At 42.0% G+C, this 18,219-nt stretch overlaps 1 protein-coding gene across 1 annotated transcript in view; it reads left to right on the top strand.

Moving 5' to 3' along the window:
• Positions 1-18,219, top strand: part of reln (reelin) — a 99,072-nt gene that overhangs the window by 7,771 nt on the left and 73,082 nt on the right. Inside the window, exon 2 of the mRNA XM_062420954.1 lies at positions 12,134-12,241. Coding sequence (XP_062276938.1) covers positions 12,134-12,241 — 108 coding nt within the window. The remainder of the gene's footprint in view (positions 1-12,133; positions 12,242-18,219) is intronic.

Raw genomic sequence — 18,219 nt, 5'->3', positions numbered from 1 at the left:
GTTGTGAAATCCCACTTATCAAATGATATACCTCCAGCCCCCACAGATCTGTGTCATCAGTTAGCTCTGAATCAGGATCAGAAAATCCACAGAGATTCTCCCAGTAAACTATGATGAAGATAAGTGTATTCATCTTGCTTTTAGGGTTTCTCAACACTTCTGACAGCCAAGCTTACCTTTGCTTGGAGGTAACCCAAGATAATCATCACTCTTTGTTAAATTCAGCCAATGGTCATATAAAAAACATTAAAAAAAAACATCATTCCCTTTTGAAATGGGATATCAATGAAACACATATCTGACATATTTTTTAAAGATAAAATAAATGTCTGCTTCTAACAAGGAGTACCCAGTGGAACAGCACGTCTTACACCTCAGTGGATCAGGTGTTTGATTGTACCTTTATGGGCAGCTAGTCTGTGTGACTTGCAACTAAAATTCAGAATGAGAGGTCTAGACTGTAGAATAAGTGAGATATCACCTTCCTGCTCGACTGTACTCTAAGGAGACTGTCTTCATACAGTGTAAAGGATAGTGTGCCACTCTGTGTCATTGGCTGTACTTTCAAAAAATCAGTCACTTTAGTGATCTTTTTCATAGGGACTAAGCTCTTGATCACATATCAGCATTTACCTCCCCTCTGGTGATGACATTCATGTTTATTTATTCAAATCTTTGTCAAATATCAGTGATATCGCTAAGATATATTGTTTTAAGATGAGTGACCCATATAAAAACAGTAAATATTAGGTGCATATCTGTATACTCAACCTTTTTTTTTAGAGGCATCCGTGCCAGTTGAAGGAGCTTTAGAGTCACAATATGAGCAGATATGATTTACAAGGAACAAAAGGCCATTAACACTAATTAGAGTATTTTAGAAAAATTATAGTATAGTATAGTATCTGTCAAAGTGCAGGGAATTATGTTGGCAGTTGCAGGTGACTGCAAAATTTGAAAGTATAGTGAGGGATATGTATAAACTGCAATGATCAAATTTAAATGTAAACTTTGTTTTTGGTCACAAACAGGTAGAGGTTAAGAAAGAAAAGAGGTTGAGATGCAAGAGGGGAGATGGAGGGGGCATGACAGTGTTAATTACAGCAATGAGTGCATTCTTAGCAAGCTGAGTTGGTGTGATTAAGACTAGATGTCAAGGGAAACGCTCCCCATGATCCACTGCCTGTAGAGACCATCTAGTCTTTCATTACTGCAACCAGCTTGTTAATTAGAAATCAATCTTTCCCCTCTGCTCTATGCAGCCCCCCTCCACACCACCCTGCCACTCTCCCCTCACCCAAACATTCATTCCCAAAAGCTATGGAGGCACATTGGACTTTGACTAATGTCAGTACTTTTTCACTTAGCTGGCCATGATCTGTAATATTCACGCCAAGAAAAAGCAGGGAGCGGAGAGAAAAATAGTGAGGCACAATATCCTCACTTCCTTTCCAGCTCCCAGGACGTCTTGAGTTCTTTAAAGATTTTGCCAAACTCTAGGATTGTTTGAAGAATGAGAACTGAATTCAAATGTACTAGCTGTACAGAACTTAGCATGTTATGTTTGAGCTACATCTGTGTACAGTTGTGTATTTTTAAGATCAATGTGAGACCTGAAGATATTTACTGTGGAAAAGTGAATTAGAGCAAATGTCTCGGCCCATGGTGCATTTATTTTTAAAGTTCACCCAAATACATATGTTGAATTGTTTTGATTTCATTATATAATAATATGGACAAGATGGTTTAATAACCCATGTTTTATAATGACGTAAAGTACGTAATGTCCAAATCTTCTGAATGCAAAAAAAGTATACACAAAACTTTTTCTAGATAAAAACAAGTAATCCAATGGGGGAAAATACTGTTTAGCAAGAGAAAGAGGGGAAAGAAGGTGTGGAAGAGATACTGATAAAATGTAAAGTAAAGCTATGTGTGATGTGGCAGTTCCATTATTCATAATAGAGATAATGTATCTGTGATAGTGGCGACTTAGTTGAGACTGTTCTCAGATTGGAGTGTGGAGGCAGCTTGAGCCTGAGCTCATTTTAGTAGGTGCTACGAGTGGAACAGCTGTGATCTTGCAAAAGCATGATGTGTCCAGATGTTTCAGGGCAGAAGTCATTCAAAACCGGGTACAGACACTGTGTTACAGGCACAGGTAGTTGGGCTCATTGTGACCTGATTTTGTGCATCAGCTTGAAAACATAAAACATGCTTGCATCCCTGTTTACAAATGATCATCTCCAGTTTTTTGGTGATTACTGACTGTAATAAAAATATCAATTTGCCATTTTGTTACTCTTCTGTAAAGTGTGTGTTATATAGTAATATATTCTGTTTCAAATTAATGCATGTAGGAACTTATTTTTATACACTAATAACAATTGCTGTCCAACATTCAGTGAGCAGCATCTCTTACATTTACAAAGCTCAAACAGTTGATAAAAACTGCAGTTTGAAATGTCAGCCCGTGAGGATGACTAAAAGACTAAGACCTGATGCTAACTTCTTACTTATTCTCTTTCATCTTATAAGCCTTAGTGGGCCTGGAATATGCAGTGTTAGAAATACAGGCAAAAAAGATTCAGCAAAAAGCAGCATCAGGGCTGTGTTGTGGAAATATTGTTTTTTAAAAAGTAGTTTATGTAAATAAAGGATTTACCCCTTTGTCTTTCTTGGAAATAATTCAGTAGAGGCACTGTGAGCCATTTAAATAAAACATGATATGAGTGACTCCTAGACATTTATTAAGTTTGAACTATTCACCTCCTTGTATGTGATAAGAAGTATTGCAAAAAACCGCTTGGCTACTTCTACTAGAATAATGCTGGACCAGTGCAGGTGGGCAGGGTTTCAATATTTATATTTATATATTAATCAGTGGTTTTGGCCACTTGACTCTGCATTAAATAACCAATAAGCATTATTCTTAAACCAATAAAACATGAAACCGTTCTAAAGATGGATAATTAGATCCTTTTTAATAGTGTTCGTTTTTTTTAGAAGAGTGGTATTAATGTCTAAACTGAGAGAAGGAATGCACTTTTATTGCATCTTTGTGAGACTCACAATGCACCTTGTGTTTACAGAGGCAGTGAGCAAAGTTGTTTCAGTTTTCATTTGTAATGGACCTCAGTAGGCAGAATCTCTTGCTTTTACAAAATTCTTCACACAGCCACAAACATCTTTGCATCTGAAAACGAGCAACACCATGAATGCCTTGGAGGAAAAAACTGTCTGAAAATTGTGTGCCATTATGACAGCCTGCTTTCCACCCTGTCCTCCAGAGTGACAGTTACAAACAGCAATAAACACTTTTTCCCTATGACTGCACTTTGAGCATATGCCAGCTTTAACTCAAAGTCAAATATTGGCCAGATTTCCCCCCCAAAATCACTTCTTAGCATTACCAGTAGGCTGCAAGCCTGTAGTGCTTATGTTAGCACTAGAATTCAGTACTTGAGAGGTGTGTAACTACATAATTGTTCTGCTGTGACTGATCTGTAGTGTCACATTAAAAAAACTGTTTTCTTCAATTTACAATGATGTGTTAAATGGTTGTTAATATGACCTTATTCACTATACTGTAAGTGGGTCTGGAAGGAAAGATTACCCCTTCTGTTGACATGAGCCTCTGTCCTCTTCTTCCTTGTCAAAAAGCTCAAGGCCTTGCTTTGACAGATGCCTTCCAGTCATGGTTCACTCAGCTGTGAGGCAGTATCAGCTGGGGGTGATGGAGGTGCTTAGAGGTGGGGGACAGACCAGCTGTGGGGAAGGATGGGGGTCAATTGGGCTATATTGCATGATGTCCCTGAGAGGGACATAGCAGGCCAGACCCTCAGGGTGGAGAGAGGAGCACTGAGGTTATTATAGGCTGTGTTTGACAGCTTGGCCCTCATTACCTCCTTCCTGTTTCCTATCAGGGCAGCTCCCGATGGACTAGGGGAGATGGAAAGGGAGTTATGCAACTGTGTTGGTCTGTGTCCAGTGTCTGCATTCTGTACTTTCACAGCTGGCTTAAAAGTTGGCTCTGTCTATGTTTATGTTTATGTTTATGTTTGTATGTTTCTGTGCAAATTGTTTACAATGTGATGATGAGGTGTCCTTTTTACATAATATATAGATGGTTGTGTGTAGTGTCATTGAGCTTGCCAAAGATTCTTTCCTTTTAATATTTTGTGTTATAGTGTGTGTTCGTGGCTGTGTGTTTCTGACGTGTGTAAAGAGTTGTGGTTTGAGTCTTACCCCAGTTTTGTAGGCTGACTGAGCTGACTTAGTGTTTTCATGCATTCCTCACATTCTCTCTCGGGAAGAAAAGCTGTACGCAGTGACAACCTTCCTCTGCAACCTGCACAAGTTTACATGAAGATAGTTTTTTTTTTTATTGGTTCATTGCTCTCATGTTTAACACCTTGGCTTTTGGTAGTGTTTTATCATGTTCAGAATGGCTCTGGTAAGTGATGGAAGATGCTATGCTTGTCAGGGCTGGGTGGCTAAAGCCTTTTTTCTGTCTGCAGAACACATGGTGTTGATCATAAGGACAGCTCACTCTCCAATCCTGGCAGTCACCAAGCGACAGAGGGAAAGAATCATGGTGTTTCTGAACCCTATTATAATATAACCCTTTACAGCAACCACTAATAATGCATCGTTTGCTTAATAATATTGCCTTTATGCTGAATGTTTTGTAAAATCAAATGCTTTTAGGTTGCTTTTGATAAGTGATTGTGAAGGATACTGTTGCTTACTGCTTCAGGTCTCAGAGGTTTTGTTATCTAGTTGTCATTTGGTCTCACATATATAATTCTTTCTTACCATTTTCCTTTCATCCTATCAAGATTTCATTAACATTGATGAAGACAAAGTCCAGATAACAGAACTGTAGCTTATCAAAACCCATTTGGAGTCTCACAGCATAGATCAGTACTTAGATGGGATCTGCGGGTGTTTGATTCCTCTGTACAATGAACCAATGAATAATGTTGAAAGCCCAGTGAGATGATTTTCTATCATAGCCAATCTCAGGTTAAGAGAATGGCCTTTGAGTTGTCACAGTGTGATGTGCTTCCTCTGAACATGCAATGTTCAGTTAGAAACAATGAAAAAAATGTTCTGTCATGGATTTTGTCTTGTTGATTAGTGAATATGCCTTCTCAGTGGGATTATCGCTTCCTTGTGAGTCTTATGTCAGTCTTTTGGCTCTCAAGAATTAAAAAGTTATATAGTATGTAGTATATTTTGTGCAAAATAATATGATTTGTAGAATAATTGCACATTTTTGTAAATTATGCTATCCCAGAAATCATAACAAAAGGAGAGCAAATGATCCGGAGCACAAGAATTTTGCTCTTTATACAGAATAACATACATACCTGTGCTTGCTCGTGTTCAAGCATGTGACACACAGACTCATATGAATGTAAACAGACATACACACACATATATTGCACCGTATGAGGGCAGCACAATGAAGTGTGATTTTGTGGCAGATTATGTGTGAGGAACAGGATGCTTGCGACAGAACTGCCTCTTCACTCCTGTTTTTCTCCACGGCTGTTGCAGGGGTGAAGCCAAGTTATAGGGAGGCAGGGAGGCTATAACTCTCCTCCTTAAATAGAGTAGAACCTCAACCGAGGGAATGGCCTGCAAAGGCAGATTATAATCCCCGGCAGCAATCATAAAACAACCTGTGAATTGGGTTTTATGGGATATATTGCTTTCACTCATCCCAGTGCAGAAAATGTTGGAGATGTTGTGGTAAAGCAGACCTGTAGAAGCTCGGTGGCTGATGGGTTGTCTGTGATATAGTGTTTCACAGCAGCAGATGGCAGTGCCAGCAGGCCGGGATGGTGCCAGAAGGTTACGCAATGGAATGATGCCTCTTAGACCTGACTGGAACACCGCATGACACATATATGTGCAGAAACACACTTCCCACACAATCTTCTGAAGCTGTAGAGAAACATTCATACTTACACAATTTAATTGATCTGCATCTTCATGAACTTTAATGAACCAGCCGTTCCCTCTCCTTATCAGAAGAAATAGCAGCCGTTTCCTTTGTGGAGCCATGCACAGGTGACTGACAGTTCAAACCATTTCAGGAAGCTCAGGGTGAAAGTGGCACCCCAACATTGGCATGGCCATGGAAGCAGATGGAACCTATAGCTTCCCCATGGTCTGGTCTCCATTTCCTGATCCTCTCTGGGGCATGCGTGTGTCTGCCAGTGGGATATGGGTCAGATGGTTAGCTATCTTTATCCAGATTGTTGCCAGGATAACCTCCATTCATTTGGAAACTAAAAGGGCGTCCTCTTGGTTCACTTGGAGGGGTGGTGGTGGTGGTGTGGATTTCATTGATCATAGTCTCTTTTACAGTATGTCCTTTGTTGTGTCATGGGTTTTATATGAATTGTGTCTCTATGTGGCTTGACTGTAATATTTTCTGTCTATGGTATCAGTGAATGCTACTAAATCAGATCCTGTCAGAACCACCTTGTGTAGCCATGCCTTTTCAGCCTTGAATGCTCTTAAGGCTAGTATGGTGAAGACTGGAGAGTGTATTTGTACACAAAGAGCAGAAAGGAGCTGTTCAGGCCACGCCACATGTGGGCTAGGTTGGGACATAAATCAGGTCTTCTTTCAGAGCTCCCAGACTTCCTGTCCAGCTCCAGTCTAATTCCTCTCTATGATGTTTTCTAAGAATGAGCTCATGTCACCAAGCCTTGCCAACCACAGTCCTGCACATGCTTTGCTACACCAAAAGGACACATTACCATTGCTTTTAGCATGCCACTGGGCCCAATTTTTCAGGTTCCTATAATGATTGCTAACCCAGCAAACAGTGTGCCATTCACAGTAGTTTAGAATTTCCGACACAAGCGGCACTTTGGTCTCTTTTTCACCATTTATTAGACCTGCTTTGTTTTGCCCACTTTTTTTTGAGAAAGGCGAAAAACGATCTAGAAATAACAGCTTCTCCCTCAATGCTTGTACTATAAAAAAAAAAAACAACCAGAAAAAGCTAGATTTTCTGTCTGCTGTTAGTGCATTCATTCAACAAAATAGCACATTTCTTTGGGATGAGTGTAAATCTCTACCCTTATATCTTACACAATATCAAACATTTATTTGCTGTCTTCCTCTAGTACTCTGTCCATTGTTTAGGTTGTTTTTACAGCACTCAGGATAAGGTGATGCTCTCAGGTAATATCAGTAACTAGTACAATCCTGTTGCTCTCGATTCCCTGGTGCTCAGAAGAAGTCTGGGACAATTTTTGCTGAAATATTAATCAAGAAAATTCAACCCAAAACTCGGAGAGACTAAACAAATAACATCATGTTCTGCACATGGATAAACTTAGATGGAAAATTGGCGTTGCACTTTACAAGAAATTATTTATGATCTCATTTTTACTAATTAGTCATATTTATGTGTGTGTGTGTGTTTGTGTGTGTGTGTGTATGTGTGTGTGTGTGCGTGCCTGTGCTTGTGTTGAGATCTGTGTGCTATGTGTGTCCGTGTGGGCTCCGAGAGACCTGTCAACACACAGTATTGAGTTGAATGTGAATGTGTATTTTGTTGGATTGTGTTGTGTGCTGGTACTTTGTGCCTTAACATTACTCCTGGCGGATCCAGAGAAGTGAAGGAAGCCCCAGGCCCATCAATAGTTGAGCAGGAGCACGGTTGTGTGTCTGTAATGAGGCATACCACATCGCATCATCAATATTACATGCTGGCTTAGGGCCAAGGGATGTGCTCTGTGGTGTGTTCAAGTATAAAGTAATGCGTGTGTATTCGTGTATGTGTGTCTGTGTGTGTGTATGTGTTATGCATACAGTGTAATGAGTGTTTTGTAAGACTTAAGTGCACTTGCAGCTGTAGACTCGTCCAAGAGCATGTAGAGATCCTGATGAGGAGGTGAAGCAGGATGAAGGGATCAACAGCAAATGGTGCTTCTTCATCAGGAGCCAAACCACACCTGACTGCTAGTGAGACCTCTGGCTCCATAACATATTGTGAACAGCTGCAACCTCCACATTGTTACCGACTCTCACCCCTGCAACCCTAACCTGCCAATCAGAATTGACATAACAAACATACAGTACTGTAATATTTTTCTACAGAATAACTGGAATTTGAACTGGAAAGTATGCGTGTGCTCTGAATTTGTAAACCACAGATAAACCAGAGATAAACCAGAGAAACCTGCGTCATACCAGAATACGTCAATTCAGAGACATTTAAAGTGCTTTTTATTGGGATCAAAAGCTTCTCGTCATTTGAAATGGCCTGTAATGCAGTTTTATGTAGCTTTATCTAAAAATTATTTTCACCTTTTCACCTTTCACCACATTTTGTAGTAAAGCAAATAAGGCTTGTCTTTCATTTCACATATGTTTAGTGGAACAGACACACTCCTGTTTTAGTCAATTCAGCCATGCAGTGGCTGGCGTTTCACAACCTAACCTTCCGCATATTTTAAAGTCTTTTTTCTTTCATTACATGCACCTAACTACAGTGATTGTGTACTGAGCTCTGAGTGCTGCCAAACCGCAAGTGACCCACGCTCAACACCATGCTTGAATACATCCTGTGTACACTGATGGAGGACTAAAGCTGCTGCTGTTGCTTTAATGTGCTGCTCTCGCTATTAAGCCAGTGTAGACATTGTAGTTTTTTTTAGGCCTTATGGCATAGAAACCTTAACATTCAGTGCAGATGTTTGGATGAACTGAGATAACCTAACACCTGATCTGTTTATACATAAAGAAATTATACACATGCTCATACACACAGAACATGCCAATGTGTTGGATGAGAGTGTTGGTAATAGTTCACCCCCATTCCCGCCTCATGGCTTTTCATCCCCTCAGCCAAGTGAACAGTACTCAGAAATGAAGTATGGACAAGAATGTTAAAGGCTACCATCAAAGGCCGCCAGCCTACTCCTTTAGATCTGTGTGTGTGTGTGTGTGTGTGTGTGTGTGTGTGTGTGTGTGTGTGTGTGTGTGTGTGTGTGTGTGTGTGTGTGTGTGTGTGTGTGTGTGTGTGTGTGTGTGTGTGTGTGTGTGTGTGTGTGTGTGTGTGTGTGTGTAAAGTACCCCCACAGGTGATTGGATCTGATCTTATCTCATCTCATCTGATTGGCTCATCCGTCTGGTGTTCCACAAGCAAGTGAGAGAGGAGTGTTAGAGGCCTGTCTAAATAATTTAGATCTTGCATTTGTATTGATCAGGTAGCGCTGCTCTCCGCGGGCCATCTCTCCATCCCTCTTCGCCTCATGTTCTTGTTTTTTTTTTTTTCTTCGATTGTAACCTTGTGCCCCTAGCTTTACTTCCCCTCTGCTTTTTCTCCCCCTCACCTCCACATCAAACAGAGTGCAGGTGCACTGCTGCCAGGGAGCAGAAAATGCATGAGAAGGGAGTAGATGGGGAAAGTGCAGGAGAGAGAGCTCTCTTTTTTTAACTATGATTCCTCAAATGGGAATGAGGCTGAGGGAGAGTGGGTGGAAGAAAGGTGTAAGCAGTGGATAAAGAGAGAAATAGCACGTTGGAGGCATAAAAAATCTTTTGTGTGTGTGTATGTGTGTAGAACATATGCAAGTGTCTGTGGAGAGTAATGGAGTGTGTGTAACCTTGGTGATGCAGGTCAGTGGAAATGTAGAAATGAGCGTATTGTGTGTATGGAGGCTGGTGAAGCCCGGTCCAACTTGCATTAAAGCCAGTCCATTACTCCATTAAATACTTCAGCATGCTACGGCCTTGGATCAATACAACATAATGTAAACACTGATAACGTGTCTCACCACACTGTGGAATGGATTTGTTGAATAGGTAATGTATTCTGGAAAGCAAAAATAGCACAAAAAGATGAGCACATGTATGAACATAATAATTGCTTGTTTGAATGAGAAGGCCTTTTCCTTGTATTCTGTGGGTATTGTGGCGTTAGAGGTGCACCAAGCAACATGGATTGAATATGATAATGCTTCTGTTGCCAAGCAAAATATCTGTCTTCCTCACAATATGGCTTCTCGTACACACTGTACATATTGATAGAATTTAGCAGTGCTTAAGGCTGACAAAGTGACAGGAAAGAGAATAAACAGTATTTAGTTTTACCTTCCACAGCATTGTTAGAGCATTCATACTGTACAAAAGAAAATGATTCATATTTTTTATTTTATATAACTGGGTCCTGTAGTAGAAAATGTTATATAGACCAAATACAGAATTTTTGACCATATAAATGGGGCTCTGTTTTTTTTGAAAAAAATGTAAGTTACAAAAGTTAAGCATATAGTTTAGTTGATGAATGTTTTCATGTTTATCCTCTTTACCCTGTTACCATGTTTAATTACTCAGCAAACCGCTGAAGCAATGACAATGAACTACAGAGTTTTATTGAAGCAGTTGAGCCTTAAGTGGGCGTTTAAAAAAAGAAAGAAATAGACAGAGCAACATTAACTAATATAAACATTGCAGAAGATATAGTCATTTACTAGGAATGTTCATTTGCTATTGTGTCATACTGTTGACTGTAGGGCCTGTGAAATGCAGCATTAGTAATTTAGCTGGATTTTTAAGAAAACCCACAACAGGAGAAGAGAGGAGGAAATGTCTGGATATAATAAGAGAGAGTTGTGGGATAAATTATTGAGGCTTTGATATGGAGCGGAGCGGAGGGGAGCGGAGGGGAGGGGAGAGATGTGCTGGACTATGCTCTTAAGACAGGGTGTAGCACATTCAGTATACACAGACACACACACACACACACACACACACACATTAAGACAAGCACACAGATGCGGGGCGCCTTGTGTAAGTAAGTGTTAATGGAGTCACCCAGACAGACAGGCAGGGAGAGTGGGCCACACAGGAGTCTGCTCTGCCCCGGATTCCCACATCGAAACAGACCAAGCCCAGAAGAATAAACGCTCCAAGACCAAACTGACAGGTTGCTATTGTTACTAAAAACAAACCAACGCCACGGGTGTCTCCTCCTTTCCCCCTGCAATTTCTCCCAAAAGCAGGGGGATTCCAGGGTCAGGAAATAATAATGCCTCCATCTTTCCCCACTGCAAAGATTTTTATTCCTCCGTGTGCAAAAAAGTGTAGTTTTTGGGAGTTTGTTCTCCTTTGAGCCACAGACTCTTCCCCCGTGCTCTGATCTGTCTGGCTGGAAGCAGTCCAGTGGCTGAGCTATTTTTTTCCAGTGATGCAGCCGGCTCTGTGGTCCCGTCACTCAGGGCCTTTGTTTACTGGGTGGATCAATAGTTAACTTGCTGCTGGATACTCTAAGCTGTAGATCTGTACAGCAGGATAATAGACCTCTGGCAGTTGTCTGCTCCACTGCTGTTTGTGATGACCTGTAATGAATAGAGGCTTAGCGAGGCTATCAGGGATACAGCCAATTAACTCATCAGTCTTTTCTAATATGGTTGTCAATAGGGACAGGCTTTGATTAAAGCACTGTTGATTTGTTTAGGATGAGTTAGATTACGTTGTAGCACTGTTGCCTGTGAGAAAGACAGTGAGGTGATGTTTCTCTTTTCTTGTCCGATTACTGTAAAAGTGACTCAAGCCTGTGGGGCATGCAGGATCTTTAATTGTGCTTGTGTGTGTGTGTGCATGTGTGTGTGTTGCTTTTGCTTTAACACCTGCTTGCACATCTGCATGCTCTCCTCTCTTCCTGCAGGGCATTTGGTCTCATTGGCGTCCCAGTTAATGGTCACTTTACATCTACACTTGTTAACACCTGAGCTCTGTGCTCATTAGTAGCAGGAACTTGAGTGTGGTGTCTACACACGTGTATATCACACCAGCTAATTATCTTTGTACCCTGCAAAAGAAGTGAGAGCATGACTTAGCTGCGGCAAGCTCTGACACCTAATCAAGTGATAAATTGCAGTTTATGTTCATCTTTCTGTGAGTTATCAATAAACTAATAAGGCTCAGTAAAGGGAAGAGAGAAAGCGTCTTATTTAAAAAAAAAATATTTTATCTTGTTACATTTGTGAAACATTTGTCTTATTTTTTGGCTGGGTGCTTTTTGACTTAAACACCTGGATAATGAAATGCAGTAACACATTGAGAGTAACACATTTTCTTTTTCCTCTCTCTTCAGTAACCATCTCTACCAGTGTATCCTTTGATGGTCTACTTGTGACTGGCCTCTACACCTCCACACCAGTCCAGTCTGCTCCAATCCCTGCTCCAGCTGCCTTCGGCTTTGGTAAGTCCTCAAGAGATAGTACTTAAGGCGGTTTAGTGTGGCCTACTCAGTCATGCTCCCAGTGCCAATATAAGCGCTTCATTAAATGCTCAACTTAGCTTTGCCTTTTAGCACAAACAAACCCTCAGATACTCTCAATCGTATCTTAGCGCTGGGACTATGGAATTTCAGAGTGTGCACGGCCCAGCTCACTGATCCACATCCGTTCCCAGAATGAGTACAAGACCACTTCCCCACTCCTGTTGTGACAGGCCATGATGGATGAGGAGTGGGGATGAAGTGAACATGGATTTTTCCATATGGACTTTAATTGATGTTTGAGAGAAGAAAAACACAAAACTGAAAATGAGATGAAGAAAGGACAAAGCAGAAGTGTGTGATGAAAAGTGTGTGAGTCCTTTGAGAGACTAAACTAAATAATAAAGGAAAACATATCAATGATCATTAGGATAATGAGTAGTTAGGTTGAATTACATCTTGCATTTGGTTTACCCAAAAGTTCAACGGTCATATGTTATCTTGTTTAATAATTGGTTTTGAAAAATCGTTTGCAAGCTGGGGACTACTATTTTTTATTGTTGATTTCATATACTGCATATATATGAAGTTGAATTTGGTTTAAAAATGTTTAGACTAGTGTAGACTAATTACAGTCAAGAGGCAACAGAATTAAAGTGAAGTGTGACCCATTTTTGGGCACACAATGAGGATTTTTAGACTCAGATGAAGTGTGTGCGGATGGAGCCCCTGTGTGCAAGGGTGGGGGCTCTCTAGGGGCAATGGACCAGCCATAAAGAACTCCTTAGAGAACAGAGCTACTGGCCCAGAACTGTTGCCCAGTGGGCTCACTTATCCTGACTAACTCCACTGTTCTTGAGACGCTGACTTCACCCCAGCCAGGGCAGCTCTTCACTCTTGGCAGCACTGTTTACTGGGGAGGCATCCAAGCACGGATTGCGTCACCTTTGCTTCACTCTCATTAATTTGAAAAGTTTTAAGAGAAGGGCTATACAGGCTGATAGGCAGCAGCTTGTGGAACTGTGAGTTTCTGCATGGTGTGTTTGAATAAGTCTGTAAATCCTTCCGTTACAGTATGTGTAATGTGCTAAGCAGTGAAGTCAAAATGTTATGACTATAACTTCTGTTCCCTGAAGGGGAGGAACGAGGGCACAACACATACAGTATGAGATATCATGCCCCTGCATTATATCCCATATCACAGACACTTGCTCCAGGCTGAGTGTTTGACCAGGTGGTTGATGCTTCACCAACTGGTAGCCCAAACTTGTGAGTAGTGGTATCGCAGCAGTATTTTAGGCTTGCGAGCACTAACTGTCTGCAAGAGTTTCACATCACATCTGGAGATGATGCTGCGCAGAGCTTCTGTCTCCGTCTTCCTAAGTTCAAACTTTGCCTTAATAGCATTGAGCGACTGCCTAAACAAGCCCACAGCAGACCCTGGCTTGTCCAAATAAACAGCCCTATCTCTGTAACATATCTGCGCCACCACTGTAGATACCATCTCTCCGCCCATGGAGAGCAATGCACAGTGGGACACCTGGAGATATAATCCATGGTAATTCAGGCTTCGTTGAGGTGCCATCAGACTGTTGAGGACATCTGTGTCCCAAGCTCCGCTAGACACGGGGGCATACATGGTGACAGAGCACAGCACACTGGCAGTGCCTGCCTGTGCTCAGTCAGTAAATCTTCTCCAGCTGAGATGGGCAGAACCTGCAGTGCTCGGATGGGAAGGCTGTGGGGCCGCCCACACCACGATTGTGGGATGGGGCAAGATGAACTGCCAGGGATGGCTGCATCGGCAGAGGGTTGACAAAAGCAGCTTTTCCGGGTTCCATCCAGATCCAAATGCTGTCCATAGCAAGGTACCATGACGCAAGTGTTTCTGAGCCAGTTTCTCAGTTGCACAGCGGTACAGTGAGAACGATGTCATCCTGGCCGACTGATGCAGCAGCAGCGTACTGGCCTGATGATAAAGCCTCCTGTTCATTCTCTGACAAACCTTATATGTACAAGCCAATATCCAGCACGTCATTGTCATCATGGCAAGCAGCTAGCTCGGGCTGCAGCTAGCTAGCACTCTCAGCTCAAACTCTGCTAACCCCTCAACATACTCCATGTGGTCAGCCCAGTTACTAGTGGGGACTTCGACCAAAAGCTCCTTGCCGTCAGACTCAGACAAAGCTGTGTCCCTCAACTTGGAGAGGAGAGGTCATGCCACGCAACGTTAGTATTTCCAAGCACTTTCTCTGTGAATGTGATCCACCTCTCCAGGGTCAAGCGAAGTTGGCGACAAGACGTACAGTTCACAGGCTCAGTCAATGTTCTCCTGGTGTGATAATCTCCAGACGGGCGGGACATGCCTTCTGAGTTCTGCTGGTCTTTTTTCGTGCAAAGAGAATCCGCACCCATGAGGACACGGGTGGACAGAAGACTTCCTCGCTTATTTAAGTTTAGTGGTCATACTGGGACATAAAGCCCGTAGAGAAAACGCACACAAAATGAGCACTCTGTGGGTAGCCAGTGACTAACAGCAACAGGGGCTTTTAAGTTAATTTCAAGATGGCAATAGCCCACTGAAGACATAGAGCTAACTGGCTGTAGCTAGCTAGGTTCTTAGTGAGGTGAATAACAGAGGATTTGAAGGATGTCATCACACTGTGGACTGTTGTCACACAGGCATCCACTTTAACAGATGAGCTGCTTCTTGAGTCAGGTCAAGCTGGGCTGTGATATCCCATACTTTGTGTCGTTGTCACAACTGAACTAGGACTTGAACCCAAATGCACGACTCCGAGACAAAGTACAAATTAACAATATTTTAATAAAGTAGCAAAGAAAAATCACTCTTACAGAGGAATATATATTCAAAGTACACACATAAAAATCACTCACAGAGAGGAAAAACTGTAGAACAAAAAAAAAAAAAAAATCACTCTTTCGAGGAAAACCAACAAAGATTCAGGACAAAGGAAAAGAACCAAAATAATGTTAAGCAAGACTATGGCAAAACGTAACAGAGAATTCAAAACCTGACTTGGGATAACGTGGCTGGCGCGGTTCTTAGACAACAAGACGAACTGGCACAGGACAAAGGGAAACTCAGACTATATACACACACAAGGTAATGGGAAACAGGTGGAAACAATCAGGGCGGGGCAGACAATCAGACCAGTGGGAAACACACAAGGGGAAGGAGGAAGTTACCTGAAACAGGAGGAGAGTTAGATTTCAAAATAAAACAGGAAGTCAGGAGACAGACAAAACTAAACATAACTTAACGTTTCTACTTGGACATGACAGTCGTAGCAAGTGAATCGACTGAAAGGGAACATAGCTACAGGTTTTACATTGCCCACTCAGTCAGTCCTCAGCTAAAGAGGTCTCTGCACTTTGTCTCTCTGTTCTGATTCTCCTGCATCCTCTGCCAATGTGGGTTTTCAGAAATCATTAAATTACAAGCATACACAGAATCAATGTAAAAAGCAAAACAGAAGGATGTTTTATCACCGTCACCGTAGTCGTCTTTCATAGCGCTCATGGTGTGACAGCTGTCTAATTCAGAATTTTATTTTTCCTTTACTTCATTCATCTGCACAATTATTAAGAAGACGGGAATTTCATGTGACACCTTGTGGCAGCAGCCTGACTGGTCTGCAGATTACAGCCCATGGCAGGTCGTCACCTCTGGAAAGAGAAGGTTCTTTTAGCCTTGTGGTGAGCTGTAGAGGGATGCTTCCAGCGAGAGAGAGCTTCATCAATGAGCTCATAGAAACCTGGTGACACCACTGTGCACAACAGAGTCAGTGTTTGAACAAAATGCTTTGAAGATAATGCAGTGGAACAATAATAGAATGAGATACTGCTTGATGTGTATTGTTGTTGTGACAAATATAGAGGGATCTGAGAGGACAAGAAGGTCATACAACTCCACAAGGGAGCTTTACGAGCCTTGTGGTTTTTAGTTTAGAGTGTCTGAGAAAGGGTGTGGCTCTAATCCCCCTCAATGAAGGCATGTAGGGGACACTGATACACACAGACGGCATCATGCACATGCACACACACACACACACACACACACACACACACACACACACACACACACATAGAATGCAATAAAGAAAATACCTACCCATTCTCATTCAAATGCACATACACATCTGTTACAACAGCTGTTAGAGCGGTGGCTGGTGGGGAGAGCATGTGGCTGACAGATGTATCAGTGCAGGAACCAACATGAACTCCAGGACAGGAAGAGTGAAACCTCATGGCACCACCACCACCGGATCACACACAGTGGGAGAAGTTTAGTGATAAATTCAGATTCCTGAATATTTTTTAAAGATTTAAAATATCCAGATTAAGTTAATTAGGATAAGAGAAGACTGTTCTGTTTGTAGGTATTTTATTTTTGCTGGGTCAGTTTTAGGAGAGAAAAAAAGGAAAAGGATAGCCAAATGGCCATATAAGGAGCATGGATGATTTGAAACAGAGAAGAATGGAGGAGGATTAGATAAACAGATAAAGGAAGGGAGCTGTGGAGACACCGAGGTTTAGTGTTTGGGGATGTCTCGTGGTTGGTTTGGTCAGAGCTGTGGCGGCGAGCAGAAAGGTTGACTGCACGCTGCTCAAATGAGAGAATTCCTCTCCGCTATTTGTGTCACCCATCACTGCTTTTTACAGAAAACTAATAAAAACCGGTGCATGTACATGTGCATGATCATGCTGCATGCAAATACACTCGTTCTATCACTGGTCTTCTTCTTTCTCTGTCTACTGTCTACACTATAATTTAGGACCCTCACACACAAACACCACAACGTGTAGACAGAAAAGTGAGCATTTTATTGGCTTCCACTCCCTCTGAATAACAATGCACTTCACACTACATTTGTAATAAAAGTGTGAAGCTTTGAGGGACTGGCTTTTTACTGCGTCGTCAGAACTGAACACCCACTCATTGTCAAATTAGCTGAAGTGTGATGGAGCAATTGGTGTGGCAATCAGGGTCTGGAGAATGCCATATTTTCAGCTTGTAGCCTGAGCTATGGCTCCAGTTGCCCAAGGCTTGTTCTACCACTGCCTAAAGGCAAGACATCCTCCACTAGCCGCCGGGTGGCAAACCACAGACCTTTATGATGCTGTAATTGCTTTGCTATGGCTAGTGTAGAATCAGACAAACTGGAGCTAAAAACAATGTTATGTTTGGGAGCCAGGCCCACTTGAGAGGGGGAGAACTCAGTGTAAAGTGAATTTGGTTTTCACGAATGTGCCCATAAGGGCCCTGATAAACTCGTCTGGCTGAGACGCAGTGGCCGCAATTATTCCGTTTCAAGGTGCCAGGGACTGACAGGAGACTCAACATGTCATTGTGGGCTTCATATAGTCACAACATATAGTTTATGGATTAGGTAGAGTGTGTAAAGTGATTCATTTCAGCCTATTGTGTAGAAGAGTTTGACAGCCTAAGTGCTCAGTAGAGACTTTTGTTAGAGAACATCTTTTAGAGTGTAACTTTTACACTCTGTGTGTGTGCGTGCCTGCGTGTGTGTGTGTGTGTGTGTGTGTGTGTGTGTGTGTGTGTGTGTGTGTGTGTGTGTGTGTGTGTGTGTGTGTGTGTGTGTGTGTGTGTGTGTGTGTGTGTGTGTGTGTGTGTGTGTGTGTGTGTGTGTGTGTGTGTGTGTGTGTGTGTGCAGTATGCTCAGAGCAGAGGGGATGTCTACGCATACTGCCAGAAAAGCTACATGAGTCTGGACTGACTCAGCTGCTGGAGAATTCCAACTGCTCCGTGTTTTCCCCTCCTTTGACTTTTATTCCATTAAGGTCTCTTTCTTTCCATTCCAGCCTCTTGGCTTTCTGAAAGGAACTCACACAGTTTTCAAACTGGCTTCTACAAAGATTTTATGATGAAAACATTGACTTTTGTACATTGTCATAATTTTAATTTATCGTCGTGT

This window comes from Scomber scombrus, chromosome 6 (assembly GCF_963691925.1).
Source record: "Scomber scombrus chromosome 6, fScoSco1.1, whole genome shotgun sequence".
NCBI classification, from domain to species: Eukaryota; Metazoa; Chordata; class Actinopteri; order Scombriformes; family Scombridae; genus Scomber; species Scomber scombrus.
The sequence above is the reverse complement of the archived record's forward strand: the minus strand, read 5'-3'. Positions and strand labels throughout refer to the sequence as shown.